Source organism: Paralichthys olivaceus, chromosome 14 (assembly GCF_024713975.1).
Source record: "Paralichthys olivaceus isolate ysfri-2021 chromosome 14, ASM2471397v2, whole genome shotgun sequence".
Taxonomy (NCBI): Eukaryota; Metazoa; Chordata; class Actinopteri; order Pleuronectiformes; family Paralichthyidae; genus Paralichthys; species Paralichthys olivaceus.
In genome coordinates this window covers 24,092,501-24,109,990 of record NC_091106.1, presented here as the reverse complement: position 1 = coordinate 24,109,990, position 17,490 = coordinate 24,092,501, and the positions used below count along the sequence as shown (strand labels likewise).

Genomic DNA, 17,490 nt, shown 5'->3' with positions numbered 1-17,490 from the left:
GTTGAACGACTTATTTGTTACTAATTAAATTGACCATGCGAAGTGTTCGTCATCAATCAGAACCAGTGTGACACCCGTCGCCCTGGTGGTGACTTTTCTACGCTCACAATAGAAACAGTATTTTTGCTGAGGCCTTCTGATCACGAGGACTCGAACATCTTTCCGTCCTTCGACATGTCACCTGCTCCCACGAAGCAATCTTCAGCCAGGGTCTTGAAAAACAACTCTGTCCGACACCCACCTCCTCACGACGTGACACCAGGGCCTCAGTCGTCCGTCCAGAACACGCCACAGTGAGTTTGCAGCCGTGACGACGCGGTTCTCCTGAAGTTACGTGTTGTTTTCATCAGGACGGGGGAGCAGGCTGAAAATAGACGGCGTGATTCAGAGCTCAGACGGTTTTAGCCCTGATGTCGAGCCAAACTGTGGAAGCCCTGCGTCCAGGAGGTCGTCCTCCAATTCAAATAAACAGGATGAATTACACACACACACACACACACACACACACACACACACACACACACACACAGCCTTGTATATTTATAACACAACAGTAAACAGCAGCAGTTGTGTGTAAACTTCGGACTCTGAGGTTTGCTGTCGTCTCGGAGGCTAAAATTGATAAAGTTGTAGAGACACTGATGTGAAATTCTTCCTCTCGCATCAACAACTGTGTTAGAAAACATCTGGCTCTTTGATTTAAAGGTCAAAGGTCAAACAACATAAAAAGTTAGATGACTGCAGTTCCCAGGATGCTTTGCAGCGTGAAACATCTCATCAATACAACGTCAATTATTACAAGTTTGTCTCGGATTTGGTTTTTGACCTTTTTTCTCCGACGAAGACGATACAGATGAAAGTAAAATATTACGATCAATTAACGTGTAACATCGTTACCCCCCCCCCCCAATCAGCAACATATCGGGGGTTTAACAGATTTATTTAATTCAGACCCTGGTGGATGAGGTGGAAGCTCAAGTTCATGCACAGGTTCCTGGTTCCAGTGGAAAGTTCCTGTGGTTTTTAAAAAGTGTCACGTGTTGTTCAACTTTACAGAAACATGATCGATAATCACATATCAGATAATCAGTCCGTTTCTTCTCTTCTTGTGTTCCACTTTTAATTTTGAGTCTGTGCAGGGACCCTGAGTCTGTGTGTGAACGCTGAACGAGGCCGATCGGAGGTTTGCGTGCCGTCGTTCTTCCGACTTGAGTGGATCCAAATGTGTTTTGTGACAGAGGCCTGGGTCCACAGGGCTTAGACAGGAAGCCGGAGAATCCCACAGGAAAACTTCACATGCAGCCGCTGACATCACACACAACTCAGCCGTTCTGTGGAAGCAAAGTTAACCCCACAAACAAAGTGTTGACCCGGGAACTGCATCAATAACTTTTACTTCAGCACGATCATGTGTTTGATTGGTCATGTAGCGCACGAGTCTAAAAACCGCTCAATAAAAGCTGCTGCTAGTTTCTCTGGTGGTTTTGGATAAAGGTGTCGTCCTTTGCTTGTTATCGGTGAAACAACAGCTCTGTGACGTTCAGCCGTGTGTCTGCTCACAGAAACCTGTTATCTGTCGCCCACATGGCCTCAGACTATGCCCGGCCCGCAGGGGGACGATCTGCAGATGCTCACCCTGATACAGGCGTGCGACGGGTTTTGAGAAAACATCTATTGCTGAGCAGAGACGTCAAAGCGATGATTTCACGGCCCAAGCGTGAGGACGCCAGCGTTGTGTGAGCCTCTGCGTGACGTCAGAGTGTTATCGTGTTTACTCGCTCCATGAAAGATCAACACCAGCTCTCAGTATTTATTGACACGCTGTGGGGCAGCCAGGAGCCGTAACATCACCAGTTGTTGTGGCCTCAGGTTCATTTTTCTCCCAATGCACAGATGGTTTGAAGAATCAGATGGAAAAAGAGAAAAGGACAAAAATAAAAATGTGTTTTCTAGAGATTTTTAAAGTGAGGAAATCAGGTGAAGCTGCTCATGTGAAGGTCGTGATGTCAAGGATTCTAGTTTAATGTTCGTCACACAGTCGTCTCAGCTGAATCTAATATTTACTCATCATTTTTCTTTTTGTTTTTAGTGAATGTAAAAGTTCTGTAAAGTTGAACAGAGCTCCTCTCCTGCAGAACGTCCTCATCATTGCCCACATTTGCATATATCTGAACTTCTGTTGACCTAAAAAGTCCAACCTCGGTGATGGGAGCACAAACACTCATGTATTTATATTTGAACATTTAACAGGATGTTACACAACGTTTTACTGATGTTGACATTTATCATAATGAATCTGACATTTATCTTATTGAGTCTTTCTCTGGTTTCTCGTCTTCAAACGGCAGAATTTTGTTTCCATTTCAGACAATTTCCTGTTCGGTCACCCCCACACAAATACTGGACTACCTTCCATGTCAGAGACTCGGAGACGAGAGGAGGAGCAGGACGGACAAACAGGCTGTAGATGGACATTTTCACATCATTTTGTTAGTTTAGTCACGACTGAGTAAAAAACTGTGGAGTTTTATCACTTCAACATATTTGTGTCTTTTCCCTCAGGAGAATTTGGACTTGAGAAAATAACCACAAACAAAAAAAACTGTGTTGTCATGGTAATCACTTCCTTATGTTCTGCACTCCGAGGCTCTCGGGCAGAAACGAACTGAGACCCTCGTCTCTTTCCCCGTCCTCAGAGCCCCGAGCATTCTAACACGAAGTGAGGGAATAAAGGTTTTTATGATTTCTCTTCTACGTCAGTCGATTTTATACTTTAATGCTGCAGAATTTCATTTGACAAATATCGTTTGTGCTCAAACCTGCGAATGTCTGAGTGTGAATATGGGCAGTGTGGGGGGTGTTGGTCTCGTGTGGTTTAATAACGTTTCCTCTAGTAAAAAGTAATAAAAGATCATTTAACTGCAGTTTTATAATCCACATATATTGTTGTCTACAGATCAGTGAGTCAGTGAAAGTGTATAAATCACAAACTGTGGATTTACAGATTCCTGAAGCATCAGAAACACCAACAGTGTGAATGAGACTGTGGTGACATCGTGTTGTCGTCTGTGAGTACTGCAACGTTAAATCACAGCTTCCTCCTCGTCTTTGTTTTCCTGCTGTTGGAGACAGAAACATCTCTGAAGAGCAACGACGACAACACGAAGTCTGGTGTCATGTTTGTTCTTTAATCTCTGGTTTCCACACAGAACAGAAAACGTTTCCAGCTCTTCACAGTATTGCATTTTGCACAGTGTTATACAGACGACAGAGGTTTGGAGTGAAGGCACAAACTAGAGATCACTTCTGCAAACGAAATCCCTACAGACAAACATGACGAACTCAGGGAGGTTCAAACATAAAACTCACTTCATCTCCACCGACGCAAAGGAGGAAAGTTACGAAATAACTTGTTCGATTAAGTTTTCACCCTCGTCTCTGTTTCTGTTTCCTTCCAAAGATCCTGCACATTTTCCACAGAAGGAATAAAGTTTCTTTTCCAGACCTGTGCGTGAACCGTGCTGATTGTCCAGAACACAACTCCCCGTCATGTAAAACCCAACTGCTTCACGCTAAGTGCCCTCGGCTGGTTTAGTGCAACTCTCCTTCAAACACCATTAAAATAGACCTCGCTCTGCTACAAAAGTACACATAGTACAAGATAACAGTATTTTACAAGTACTCTTGGCTACATATGGAGCATGCTTTCACAGTAACACAATAGCTACATATGTAGTAGTTGTTGGGCTGCATCATGCATCTTCTACCAACTTCTGACTGAGCACCAGAAACTCAACAACAGAAATCATTTACCAGACACACACACCGACACACACACCAGATACCCACCAACACACACTCACACGTCAGTGCTGCTGTTTGCATAAAAACCCTTCGACTCAGTGACCTCTGCTGTTTGGATCACAGGTTCCATCAGACTCAGTGGAAGAAACAAACAAGTTATTATTATTATTCTGTCTGACGGATGTTGAGTTGACTCAAATCAATCAATCAATCAAATTCAAGTTCTCTGTGTTCTCGGTTGTTTCAGGGTTTTTAATCGACAGCAGCTCTTCAGATCATCGGTGCTGAAGTCTAGTTAATCGCACACGGATCTCAACTCTCTCACACCCTTGTGGATCATTTGTCCGAATCGATCAGATCAGGTTTCCACGTGTTGAGAAGCAGAGGAATGAAAACCTTAACGAATCCCAGTTCACCCCCACAAAGCTTTGAACTGATAACTAACGCTTTATATTCAATATATACGGTTTTCCATTTAACACGTAGCATCAGGTGACAACAAATGATCATAACTCAAAGTGATGAGAAACAAAAGTACAGAACATTATCTGGCTGAACAATAATATCAACATCCAATAAATACATTCAAATGTTTTAATATATATAATATATATATATTAGACTTTAATAAAAAATAGATGATTAGCACGACCACTGGTCAGGCTGCGTTCACACTAACACACGTGTCACGTCACCATTCACGCACACTGGTCATGTGTTGTAAACAGGAAGTAGATTGTCTCTGCAGTCCGTTGCTTAATAACAGAAAATAATACGAGCGTCGCTAACACTTCCTGTCAGTGACAGTTCCACCTCGTCGTCGTTCTTCACTGTTCTCACATCAGAGGAGTTTCTGTTACTGATCAACCAACTGCAGAGACAATCGACTTCCTGTTGAATTATTTCCGACACGAAGTTCAAACGTGGACGGAGATAACTTTAATTTAAAAATAAAACGTGTCAGTGTGGACGTCGCCTCGGCCTCTGGAAGGTGTCTGCACGATCCATGAAACACTTTTTAAACACCTTATTGATGCAACTCTTTTTTTTTTTTATAAAATCAACTCTCTTGAAAGAAATCATCCTCCGATGGACGTTTAAGTTTAACACTCGAAAGACTTAAAGTGACATCATTTAAAGACGCTTACAGGACCTGCGGACCAATGCTGAGAAACAAAAATGATCAGTGACTCAGGTTAATGTTCTGCCAAGTTAAAGGACGACTAATTCCACTTGACGACACATAATAGCTTCGTATATAAAATATCTATTAACACTGTCAACGAAAACTAAGTACTGGGCACATTTTACACCAAATACCATCTTTACATTTACATTCTTATGATTGGATGAGCGCAAAAACATGGCGTGTAAACAGAGGAGCGATGGTGTTAAAGAAGCCGCCACGACTCATTTACTGCAGATGTACTGAATGTGTTCACGGCACTGATAAGTCACTTTGGATGAAAGCGTTTGATACAACGTCATTCGGTTTGTTGGAGAATCTCCACCCGTTTCTGTGCCGACGAGGATGCGAGTTTAAGCCTGAACGAGCGACGGGACGAGAGTCAGGTCTTAAAACGCAGCGTCTCTTTCAGCGTTGAGCTAGAACATTAACTCGGTACATTCGTTATACTGTGTGTGTGGTGTCCTGCAGAACTTGGTCGAGCTGCATGATCGCGGCTTCTGATATCAGGAAATAATCTAATGGAGGATAAAACCAAACTTTTTTATTTTCCAGTTCGCCAAAGCTTGAGCACAAAGACGGGTTGAAGCTTTGATTTAAGAACAAGTCTGGTTAGTTCTACTCATTCTTCATTGATCGTCAAGCGTTCATGGTAATGAAGGAACACGTCGCTCTGTGGCTCGGAGGAATTCAATCTTTGAGGCTACTTGTTCCGTCACTGAGTAGTGATGGATGAAGGCTGGCAGATTCCCTCTCCGTCCAGTCTTTGTGCTAAGCTAGGCTAACACGGCCTGAATCGCTCTGGAAAGATGAAACTGATTCTATCTTCTGGTTTATGTTGGACGCAAGCGTTCCTTCCCAAACCGGCTGCACGGCTCCTTTTGAGTTAAGTGGCTTATACTTAATTGATTTTCGCCTCCACCGTATCTCTGGTGTAACATCCTGCTCTGGGGTCAGACCGCCGGGCGGGTTCGCTGCGTACAGAAGGACCAACTGTCGGGAAACAGTGAACTCACAGTAAATAATAAACATGTAACGTTATGTACAGTTATCCGTGTGCGTGTTGGCCCTCATGTCGTGAAGCTCACTCACTCGAGCGAAAGCCAACATGAAAAATGAGCTCGACCCAGATCTGATGTCATCAAAGTCATGTCTGTGCCTAACAGAGCAAACCAGAGCGGCGAGGAGGCGTCACTCAACGGTTTGTGAGTTTGTCCAGCGCCATCTTGGGTTTTTTGAGTGGGGGTGGAGCCTGGCTGAGAGCTGGATGCACGCCCACCTGCACTCATTGGTCATCACACAGAATACAGGAACTTCATTGGCTCCACTTTCTGGACTTGTCCCCGTCACTGACTGTTAGAGCTGACGAGAAAAAGGAAATCCACCGTCTCCTCTCTCGCCACAGGGCGACGCTCTATATTTAAATGAACCTACACTTCATTCAAATACTTCACAAATGTCTGTTGGTGGAGGAAGTTCCAAACATTTAACTATCAGGATAATTTCAGCAGTTTGACCTTAAAAAGCACAGACAGGAAGAAGATGACTGGACTGACGGGGAGTTTGAGGGAGAAGCAGGCTGAGATGTGAAGGTTCCACCAGAGGAGAGGACGAGTCGTCAGCATCACTGAGTAAATGACTCGTTTCCACGATCAGACCTCGTCTGTTGTTCACTCACAGTCAGGAAATAAAAACTACAGTTTGTCCAAAGAGCAGAGGAAATAAACCAAACATCCGTTTCAGTAAAGACTGAGACAAACTGAACTTGATGGATTTGTGCTGTTAAATTTGACAGAAGACGAGAAGCTGTCGCACGTTTCTGTTTGAGCAGTGACAGTTTATCTACAGTCACATTCACCTCAGTTCAATAATCTATGGGAAATATCAAATGCAAGATAACTTTTAAAATAACATCAGCACGTGATTTGTTCCTTGTGACTTTGACGTTACTGAACTTTTCCACAGATTATCGTACTGAAATCAAGTCATTGTGTAAAAAGGTTGAGCCCACTGACCCCCCCTCTCCCTGGCGTCTCCCTACATGTCTAGGCCTCGTACCCGGCGGACCGGCGGCGCTGGTGGTTCCAGATGTCGTCTCTGTGTTCGGGTCGGCAGAAGAGCCTGGACGACTGAGCCAGCCGCTCCATGTGCTCCCGCTCCCGGTCTCGGTCTCCACCTGGTTTGGAGAACGGAGGACGGCCGCTGAAGTGGGAGGAAAAGGGCGTCCTGCTGTCGTGGAAACCAGACGAGGACAGCGGACCTCCTGCTGACCTGGAAATGACAAGAGAACATGGACATGTCTGTGTAAACCACATGAACCAGATCTCCAGATCCCCTGAGGTTGAACCTCTTTGTTTACAGTCTATGGGCTGAACACACAACATGCTGTTACAGCTTCTTAACCTTAAATCAGCAGTTTGATGTTTGACTGTGAATATGGACCATGGTCCTCACCCTGAGATGATCACAAACAAACTCTGCTCTGTGTAACTTTGGGGAGTGGGGACGAGAAGAACTGAGTCACAGCTTTACGACCTCAGCTGGTTTAATGTCACAGAGCGACGGGTTGCTCACCTGCTTTTAGTGATTCTGTGATGTCCGTTATCAGTTGGCTGCTGGTGGTGCTGAGAAGACAAGAGACGTGACTCAAGGACCAGCAGTCAAGACTTCTTCAACTTTTAACGAACCAGTTGAAGTTCTGTGCGTGTGTGTGTGTGTGTGTGTGTGTGTGTGTGTGTGTGTGTGTGTGCTCTGTTGTTGTACCTTGTAGTGGTTGCACTGCGGCGGACTGCCGTTAACCTGGTAGTACTCCACCAGCCTCTCGGCCAGAGCGATGCGCCGTAGCAGGTCCTCGATGAAGCGCTGGATTCGAACTTTACCACACGTCTCCTGTCGAGCCGCTGCTTCCAAAAACTTCTGGATAGTTATCACCTCCCTGGAAAAACAAACAACGTGAACAGATGATACCGACAATAACCCTAAAAAAATTACCCATAATTCCCTTTGATCTGAGAATAAGGAACAAGAGACTAAATCTGGCCAAGTCTGCATTATCGGTTTTTTTCAGGTCAGTTGTGACTGTATGAAATCCTTGTCAGAGTTTTGTCTTCTCAGTGTAGAGGTGAACTGAGCACGTCCTGGGAGCAAATTACCCATAATTCCATTGGTCTCCCGCACGTGCACAGACAACTTGACAGGTTAAAGGAAAGCTCCTCAAACCTAGCTCCCACATTACCCATAATGCATCTCAAACACCAATGCTGCCTCAGGTGACATCATCTATGTTTCTCAGTCAGTCAGCGCCGCTGCCCGTTCACCTCTCTCGTCGCTCCAGTTCATTCTCTGAGGCGTTGAGCTGCTCCCTCAGAGCCGCAATCACCATGACGGCGACATCCACCTGCCGGCTCAACGACCGCTCCCGCTCGGCCACCTCCTGCCTCTCCTGGGCCAGGTGCTGCGAGTGAGCGCGTTCACACAGGAGCTCCGTGTCCGTCTGGGCCAGCTCCGTGCTCACCTTGGCCAGCCGCCGCTGCATGGTGCTGTCGGCCGCCCGCAGGATGTTGGCCAGTCGCCGATGCACTGCCGCCGAGGCTGCTGCTGTCTCCAGACCAGAGTAGTAGTTCTGCTCTGGTGGTTACAGGACAAGAAATGAGTCACTGCAGGTGTCACCATGATTATCGATCACTGAAACGTCTTCTGATCAACATTTAACGACCTGAAAACCCACTTCTATAAAAACGTGAAGTAAGAAAATCTGAACGCACCGACCAGGTCCAGGTCTGGATCCAGATCCGTGTCCAGGTCCAGATCTGCTGGTTGTCCAAGATGAGCAAGAGGAGGAAACAGGAAGTGATGGTGTCCTGCATCTGACTTTTTCCTTTTAATGTCCTCCTCATTTCTGCCGCCGTCTCTATCGTCATCTTCCTCCTCTTCGTCCTCCTCCTCTGATCCTCCGTCCTCTTCATCTTCCTCCGCCTCCTCATCCTCTGCCTGCGTTCCCACCCCGACGCTCTGGGTCCGCCTCCTCACAGAGCTGTAGGAGTGGAGGTACCCGCTGTCCCTGCTGTCGCTGAGGGAGCGTACGTGAGGTGGCCGCCCTGTGCTCTGCTGCCCCCTGCGTGTCGGGAGGCTCATGTCATGCCAGGGAATCGCCGCCGTCAGTGGGTCAGGGAGTTTGCCGGTGATGCTGAAGCCGCTGGTGTCCACGTCCGGTGAGCGGTACGAGTGGCGGTACTCCAGGTGGGCGCGGAGTGAGGCCAGGCTGTGGAAGCGCTCCAGCTCGTCACAGCGGGGGCAGCGGAAGGGGAGGTCGATGGGGTCGGTGATGGCGCCGCAGGCCTGGCCATTCCTCTCTAAGAGGAAAGAACTACAACCTCTGGAACACAACTTCTGCTGCATCACGCTGCACCTGCAAAACAGGAAGAGAAAACTGAAGACGTGAATCAGAAAACTGGGTATCAAGGAAAATGTGTATTATTTATCTTCATTTATCCTTTTCCAGCTTCTCGAAGCAAGGATTTGCTTTCCTGTTCTAATTCATTTCAAAATGAATACTGTTAGCTGAAGCTATCTCAGTTAGCTGCTATGTTGGCTGCTCTGTTGGCTAATATTTGCTCTGTTAATTGATCTGTTAGCTGCTCTGTTAGTTCAAAGTTAGCTGCTCTATAAGCTGCTCTGTTCATTGATCTGTTAGCTGCTCTGTTAGTTCAAAGTTAGCTGCTCTATAAGCTGCTCTGTTAGCCCACTTAGCTATTCCTTTAGCTGCTCTATTAGCTCAGATATTAGCTCTGTTAGCTGCTCTGTTAGCCAACGTTAGCTCAGTTAGCTCAGACATCAAACCCCCGCTGAATCAGCACCGGGACTCGGCTCCGGTTCTTACCGGCGGAGGATGAACGGCAGCGGGGTGAAGGTCTAACTGTGACCGTGCGGAGGAGTCATCACGTCGGACTCACTCACACACACACACCGGGGAGGCAGCAGCATGACGTCACTCCTCCAGAAGAGAGGACCACAGGTTCATTTAGAGAGTGACACACATCCGGTCAGCCCCTTCAAAATTAAAGGAACGAGTTTCTGTTTCCGGGCCGGACTCCTCAATAAAATGAAATAAAACTCGAACTGAGAAATATTTGTTTGTCTTATACATTAAAATATAAAAAAAGTCTTTTTAACAAAGTTCTAGATATTTAATATTAAATGAAAATATAGAAAATATGTGAGTTAAGTAAAGAGCAAATTCTATATTATTATTTTTATTACACAATTAGTATTATTATTATTATTATATGAAACATTGCCACATCCTCTAGAATCAAATCCAGCATGAAGTGAAGCATCCATTGCATCTTTATTAATATATAGTAAAACTTAGTATGAACGAATAAAGACAGGAACCGTGTTAACCTCTGAGAACTTACAGAATCAAGTAGAATTGGTCTCAGCATCATGCTGCTCAGTGATGTACAGTACTATGTGTAATATAAAGTATGATGTACACTGTATATTTGAGATAATCTGATCACAGTTTTGCTTCATTGCCACAGTTTAAAGTTATGTCCAGGATTCATTCATCAGTTCACGTAGCTGAAGAAAGAAAGAAAACTCAAGTGTTGTTTTAATCAGGTGTCAAACATCAGTGAATAAAAAGAACCAGGATGTAAACATTCAGCTGCAGTTGTCACCATGTACTTGTCGATACGATCACATGGGGGCACTACAGTTTAAATCTAGGGCTTTAATACACAGGAGTTAAAATGATCTTTGAAACTTTGAGAAAGTTTTACTCAGTTTTCATAAACGTTAAATGTTCAGGTGAAATTACTGAGAGAAGAAAAGAACTAAACTTCAGAGAGGTGTTTTAGTTTGGTCCTTGTCTCATCTACTAACAAGGAGGAGGTAGGGTTCATGAAAAATAATGCAAAGCTTCACTTTTGGTATCTGTCAGGTCGCCCATGTTCATTCACTGATGTTTGACTTAATCCAGACGTCGGTGACGTTCAGCTGCACGAGAGAGGAAACAGTTTGAAGAAATATGAATATCTTCTGTTTGATGAGAAGAAAAATCCTCTGAGAGAAACTTTGATTTATCAACATGTCGTATCTTGTTTGTTTCATCAGAGACAAAGTTTAAAATCGATAACTTTCTGTTTTCCTGTGTTTCACCTGAGACACTCTTTCTTCAATGCTGCAGATCAAAGCTTCACAGACTTTAAAACTGAGAATAAACCTTGATCCACTTCTTCTTCTTCTTCATCATCCATGTTGCCTTGAACCAGTCACAGTGGGACATTTGGCCCTGAACTGAGACTGTCAGGCCGTGTTTCCTGTCTTTGATAACGCCCCCTACAGCCTGAGGTGAGAATGGTTAAATGTTGACGTGGTGTTAGTGTTTCAGTCCAAACGAGTTGGCGAAGGATCCGTCTAATGCCTGACTGAGGGGACGAGTGTCAGACCCTCCCTCCTTCCTTTCCTGCTTCCTTGCTTCCTACTGACAGTGTTGTTGGTATTGAAGTTTCTCTCCCAGCCGGGTCCCTGCCAGGTGTTTGTCGAAGGCCTCGTCCATCTCTCGACTCTGCTCAGGTGTGAAATGGTTCCTCCAGTCCCCAACTTCACCTGCGCGAAACAAAAACACGTGGCACAGTTAAAGTTCTTTAAATTCAAAATAATAAGAACAAAAGGAAAAATTTAAATGGGATTTTGATTGAGCCAAAGGATCGCAGTTTCATTTTGGTTATAAAACAAAATTCGTGCACCTTTTCTGAAGATGACGTTTCCCATGGGGCCGTGGGAGTTGGCCGAGCTCTCCTTCATGGAGGTGAAGGAGCTCTTCTCTGTGATCTGCGTCACCTGAGCCTCCGTCAGGGGGAAACCGAAGAAGCTGGAGATCTGACGGACGGCCTCGCTCAGGTCCTGCAGGACAGGAAACAAACAGACTCACGGAGTGAACGTTGAAACCAAACAGAATCATTTCAAACACTGAAGGAATGTTTGGAGAATAGAAATAGAAAAAACTGTTGAGACACGACGCTGCTGAAAAATCTTGTTTCTGAAAATGTGTCTTACTTTTTGACTGAAAAATAATTGAGCAGGTTTAGCATCAGAAAAGAAATTCTCATTTTAACAAATAAGATATTTTGAGCTCATATTGAAAACAAGTGAACCAGTAACAAGCAACAACAAAGATTAGAATGTTAATGTTAAAACACTTTCACAACTTCTACATTTCAGAATCTTATGAAATGTTTGAACCTATTTTAATTTATTCTAAATATCATAAACAAAAAGTGTGTGTGTGTGTGTGTGTGTGTGTGTGTGTGTGTGTGTGTGCGTTACCTGCTTTAATTCCTCATAGGTGACGATCATGACGTTAGGGTCATTCATCCTCTTCTCCCAGGCCAAAGCGTGATCAAAGTACGATCCCCAAGGAACTGCAGACACACACACACACACACACACACACACATAAAATCATAACTTGGTTGAACTTTCTAAAGATTAACAATTATAATCAGTGTCTCTGGTTTATATTGAACTAATGAACGCTGTCAGTTTTCCTGTGTTTGCTGGTTTTCTCACCGTCTCCGCTCAGGAAGTGGGAGAAGAAAGATTCCCAGGACTGTCCGGACGGGAGGACCGGGTTGTTGTTGGTGAAGTGATAGAAAGAAACCAGAGTGTCTTTAGGATTCCTGAAGATCACCAGCATCTGAACAAAACACAACACCACACATTTTTTAATTTACTGAACTCTTAAGGTGCCGGTGAGGACGGAGAGCAAAGGAAAGAGTTTGACCTGTTGACCTTTTGAAGAAGGAGTTTGGTTTTTACCTTCGTCTTCTTGGTGTAGAAGGAGGTGGGGATGTTGTCGGGGTGCATGTGAGTCCCCAGACACCTCGGAGAAGGAGACTGGTCCATGAGCTGAGAGGAAAGTTTTCAACATAACTGCAGAGATTATTTTGATGCACATGAATGAAACCGGTCAGAGACCAACAGGAGTTTCAGCTGCTGCAGATTCACTCTGGTTTAAATGGCCTCAAACGCAAGATCCTCAGAAACAGCTGATCTGCACATTTTCCTCATCGACCTGAATCAACTCTTTTCATTTTATTAGATGTGACATTTAAACCGGTAAGTCAACATTTTCTTTAAAAAGAATCCAGAAGTTTCAGCCTCTGTTAAATTCACTTTCTCTAAATGATCCCAGAGAAATCAGACACAAGTCCGAAACCCCCCGTACACACACACACACACACACACACACACACACACACACACACGGTGAATACCTTCAAGACGTCCGGTCCGAGGAACTCGATCAGCGGCGGCATCCTGGATTCCGTTTTCATCCCTGTGGCCTCTGCGATGATCTTCTTCACCACCCCCACCATCCAGTTGAAGCCTGCAGGTATGAAGCTGTTACTGTTCTGATCCTGCTCAACATGTAAAGTTCAGCTGAGGCAGGAAATGTGAGGAAATGATGCAGAACACCAGCTTCCTTGTTCTCTGTGCAGGAGCTTCTTAACTTTGACTCCAGCTCCAGCTCCCAGTTGAATTCATTGTTTATTATGTCACTGATCTGTGTTCTGCCTCCAGGTCACTCAGCTCGTCCTCACAACAACTCTGTCAATCCTGCGTCTCTTCTAAGAATGATCGGAGAGTTTTCTCTGGTGATGTAATCTCTGGAATAATCTCCACACATTCGGTCTTGTTCTAATAACGACAATTTCCCTCTGGATTCAGCCTGACTTTGTATTTCACAGTTTTTACTTTGGCTCAGCTCCTGTTGTTTTTAACATGTATGAAGTCATCTGACTTTATTCAAGTATGTTTCTGCTCAGACGCTCACAAAACTCGATTAGAGTTTGTGAAAGTTTCCTGGTCTGGGATCTGGAAAATGTGAATTTTTACAACTGTCATCAAAGTCTAACTTCAGAGAAACGTCTCGAATGCTTGAAGAACACAACCCCAACGCTCCTGCTGGTTTCAGTCATCTGTGCAGGTTTTCACAAAACATTTCTGCTTCTTCCACAATCATCAGAGTCACGTGGTGCAGCAGAGACGTTAATTAAAGGTAAAAAAAAAAAAAATGACAGAGTCGTAAACAGCAGCAGACGATAAACTTGATGAGGTGAAGGACGGATTGATCCTCTTCTCAACTGCCTGCATCAGAAGGCCGCTCAACAGAGGCGTCCCATTGGACAGAACAGAGGATGGCATGCATGGTCTCACGCCCGTAGATAAATAATCTGTGTTATAACAACGTGGGCCCCGTCCAGGCGGGCCCCTACATATGCTCGGACATGTGGGATGGGTGTGTGCGACCTGACATTCCTCCAAAGGTAATTAGCTCGTCTGTCTTCGTGTCGTCTCTCCACCACTGAGCTTGCGTGCGAAAGCCTTTTCAAAAAGTAAACAGGACACATTTCTGGAACGCACTGCAGCAACGGCAGGAATGTGTCACGCCACTTCCTCCAGTGAAACCGCACAACGAGAGCTGAGGGATTAAAGCTGCCGTCAAACATCAATAGAGCGTCACAGCGTTCATTCAAGGATCCGTGCAGTGAGAGTTCCCATCATTCCTGCAAAGTCATGTCAGGAGAGTGGTTGTTTCAGCTTCAGGGGTGAAAGGTTAAAGTGTTTCTCTGTTCGAACGCACGATGAGAGAAAATACAATCATTTGAAGTCACTTCAGTGAATCTGAAGCTGGAGACGGTTTGTTCAGGTGATTAATATTATTGATCAAAACAATAAGCAGTGAGGGATGATGGGAGTTGTAGTCTTCTCTTCAGGGCCTCCGCTCTCAGTTTGGTGTCGGATGTTTTATGTCACTGTTGTAAAAATCCACTTCAAAGTTTCAGTCCACTCCTTTATTTGCAGAATGTTATCGTCATTCGCTGAACGTGTCGAGAAAACACTTTGGTTTTCTTCGACAAAATAAAAGTCAGATTGTTCCTGAATGATTTCAAAGCAACTAAACTCTAACTACATTTACATTTCACTGACTCCAGTATTTCCTCCCATTCAGTGCAGGTGTTTGTGGGAAACTCCTCAAACCAAGAGCAAACAAATGTTATGAAGTTTTTGGAAATTTAAAAAAAGAATAGTAATTTCCTCTAATCTCAGCGTAACGTTAGAAACTCAAGAGGCCATGATGATGAAGTACACTACTTACTTTTACTCAGTTACAAAAGGTTAATGTGGTACTTGACAGTACATGTGTGTGTAGTTGTTTGCTCTCTTACTGAACTCACTGCTGCTGAATGACTTTGTCCCCTGAGCGGAACACATTTCTTCGGAGCCCTGAAGTCTCAGAAAATGATTATTTTTTATCTTGTACACACAAAATATATTTTAAGAAGATGTTTGTGTTTTAATCACTTAGATGCACACATTGTACCATAGATGGAGAAAACTCAGCTAATCAGGTTTTATTATACGTGGGAATGTCACACAGTGAGATTCTTGTTGCTCTTGCACAGAGACACAAGTTTGTCAGGAATCATTTGAAGGAAAACAGGCTCAGGCGAGGAAAGGACTATGTAGTAATCATCAGCTTTAAATTAACAAAGTCTATAAAGCTGCAAACACATTTAGTGTTGTCTATAAAGCATCAACCAGTCATGTCTTTACTACGCAGATATTAACTCGTGTGCACAAGATAATTATCAACTTGTTCCCACGAGATAATAACTTACATAACGTACACTTCTACAGTTTTTAACAAAAGATAAAATATTTGCCACAGATTAAAATCCTCCCTGTGACGACAGTAACATTTGACCGTGCAGCTCAAACATGAAGTCGGCAGATGTTCAGAATTAAAATGAGGATCAGGAACAAAGGAAAAACCTCACTCAGGAAATTACAACTTTAACGGAGCTCTTTTTGATTTTACAACAACAAATCTTCAACAGACGCTCCCAGGGCCCCTCTTCCCCAGGGCCCCTCATCCCCTGGGCCCCTCATCCCCTGGGCCCCTCATCCCTTGGGCCCCAGATTCCTTGGGCCCCAGATTCCTTGGGCCCCTTGGCCTGCAGCTGGTGAGAATCCTAAATAAACCCACCCATGGGTCAGAGGTCACAGCATCAGTTTCTTGTCTTAGTGAATGTGGTCACTCACCACATTTGGGATAGGCCACCAGCATGATGTCGTCCTCTCGGGCCTCGATGTTCTCCAGAGCCGTCAGGTGGTCCTCAGGGCACATGATGCTCGGGTACAGGACGCCTCTGTATCTGTAGAGCTTCTCCTCTTCACTGATCTGCTTTGCCATCTGCATCCTGGACTGCAGCTTGGCCGAGAAGGTGTTAGTGTCCATCCTGAATCTGAGCCGTCAGAGGAAACTCTGCTTCTTCTCACTGAGGGTCGAGAGATTCAGCTCTACTTCAACACACACACACACACACACACACACACACACACGGCAGGAAAATGAGAAGCTGCTTTCTGAGTGTCCGTCTGCGAGGAGCGAGCGAGGAGCACTGACAGAGAGAGAGAGAGAGAGAGAGAGAGACAGGGTTTGTGTGTGGAGCAAAAGGAGGAGGCAACAAGCACCTCCCACTGCTACACACACACACACACACACACACACACATGTTGGTGTGACTAATGGGAGGTACATGCTGACAATCTTAGTGTTCACATACAACATGTTGCACAATACATTTATATTTAATTTGTTTCCTATTTATATAGTTTTTATTTTTATACTTGCACAAATTCAACACACACACACACACACAAATAAATTACCTTCGTTAAAGTCCGATCATCGTGTCGCTCTGGTTTCTGTGCAGCTCAGAGTCCGACTGGTCGAACCGACCTCCAAAGAAAAACACAAACTGAAGATTAAAAGCCTCCAGAGACCAGATTCCACTTCAGACGCTTAAAGAACAGAAACTTACAAATAGAAACTTCAGTCTTCTCCTCCTTCTCCTACATTTTCTCTGTTCCCCCTTTTCTTTAAAGTGAATCCAGTGATTTGCTGCTTCACAGCAGACAGATAATGTCCCATAAATAAATAACTCTGTGTTTTCTAACTCAAATATAGAGAAAAATACACAAAACTAGATGATGTCACTATGACATCATCAGGGTTATCTGTGATAAAGAGGCCTCAGCACACACACAGGAGGCACGGGGACGTCTTGAGTTTATTTCAAAGTTACTCAGTGAACTGGGACGAGAGGGGAATCTGTGGAGGTGGCGATGATGGAGCGTGACCGGTGAGGCGGAGCAGAGAATGAATGGCGTTGTGTTCCAGGAGGGTGAATAAACATTTGTTTTAACGGAGACAAGCTGCTGAGACAGTTTAGTCCTGCAGCACAGGGGGGAAACATTAGAGCAGGACACAGAAGCACTGTCACACAAAAAGCTGAGGAGTCGACCAACAATCCCCCAGCGAACCAGTCACACACACAACCACACAACTGATCTTAAACCGGAGTTAACAGTCCTCTGACCCCCGGTGTGGAAGTCAACTGTCAATAAAGATGGACGACACATCT

The 17,490-nt window shown here is 44.6% G+C and overlaps 2 protein-coding genes across 3 annotated transcripts in view; both read right to left on the bottom strand.

Moving 5' to 3' along the window:
• Positions 1–3,169: 3,169 nt before the first annotated feature.
• On the bottom strand, positions 3,170–10,024 carry znf365 (zinc finger protein 365). Its single transcript, XM_020109117.2, has 6 exons — positions 9,870–10,024; positions 8,755–9,398; positions 8,308–8,617; positions 7,754–7,925; positions 7,565–7,614; positions 3,170–7,261 (listed from the first exon to the last, which is right to left on the bottom strand). Exons 2-6 carry the CDS (start codon positions 9,386–9,388, stop codon positions 7,036–7,038), a joined length of 1,392 nt encoding a protein of 463 aa, XP_019964676.1. The 5' UTR covers positions 9,389–9,398; positions 9,870–10,024; the 3' UTR covers positions 3,170–7,035.
• A 300-nt stretch (positions 10,025–10,324) lies between these two features.
• Positions 10,325–17,490, bottom strand: part of sult6b1 (sulfotransferase family, cytosolic, 6b, member 1) — an 8,851-nt gene continuing 1,685 nt past the window's right edge. Inside the window, exons 2-9 of one of the 2 annotated variants that reach the window (XM_069538817.1) lie at positions 16,736–16,805; positions 16,106–16,546; positions 13,273–13,385; positions 12,815–12,904; positions 12,566–12,692; positions 12,323–12,417; positions 11,743–11,899; positions 10,325–11,602 (exon numbers count right to left, since the gene is read on the bottom strand). In XM_069538817.1, the coding sequence (XP_069394918.1) occupies positions 11,475–11,602; positions 11,743–11,899; positions 12,323–12,417; positions 12,566–12,692; positions 12,815–12,904; positions 13,273–13,385; positions 16,106–16,301 (906 nt within the window). In that variant the 5' untranslated portion in view covers positions 16,302–16,546; positions 16,736–16,805 and the 3' untranslated portion in view covers positions 10,325–11,474. The remainder of the gene's footprint in view (positions 11,603–11,742; positions 11,900–12,322; positions 12,418–12,565; positions 12,693–12,814; positions 12,905–13,272; positions 13,386–16,105; positions 16,547–16,735; positions 16,806–17,490) is intronic. The other variant, XM_069538818.1, reaches the window with a different exon arrangement.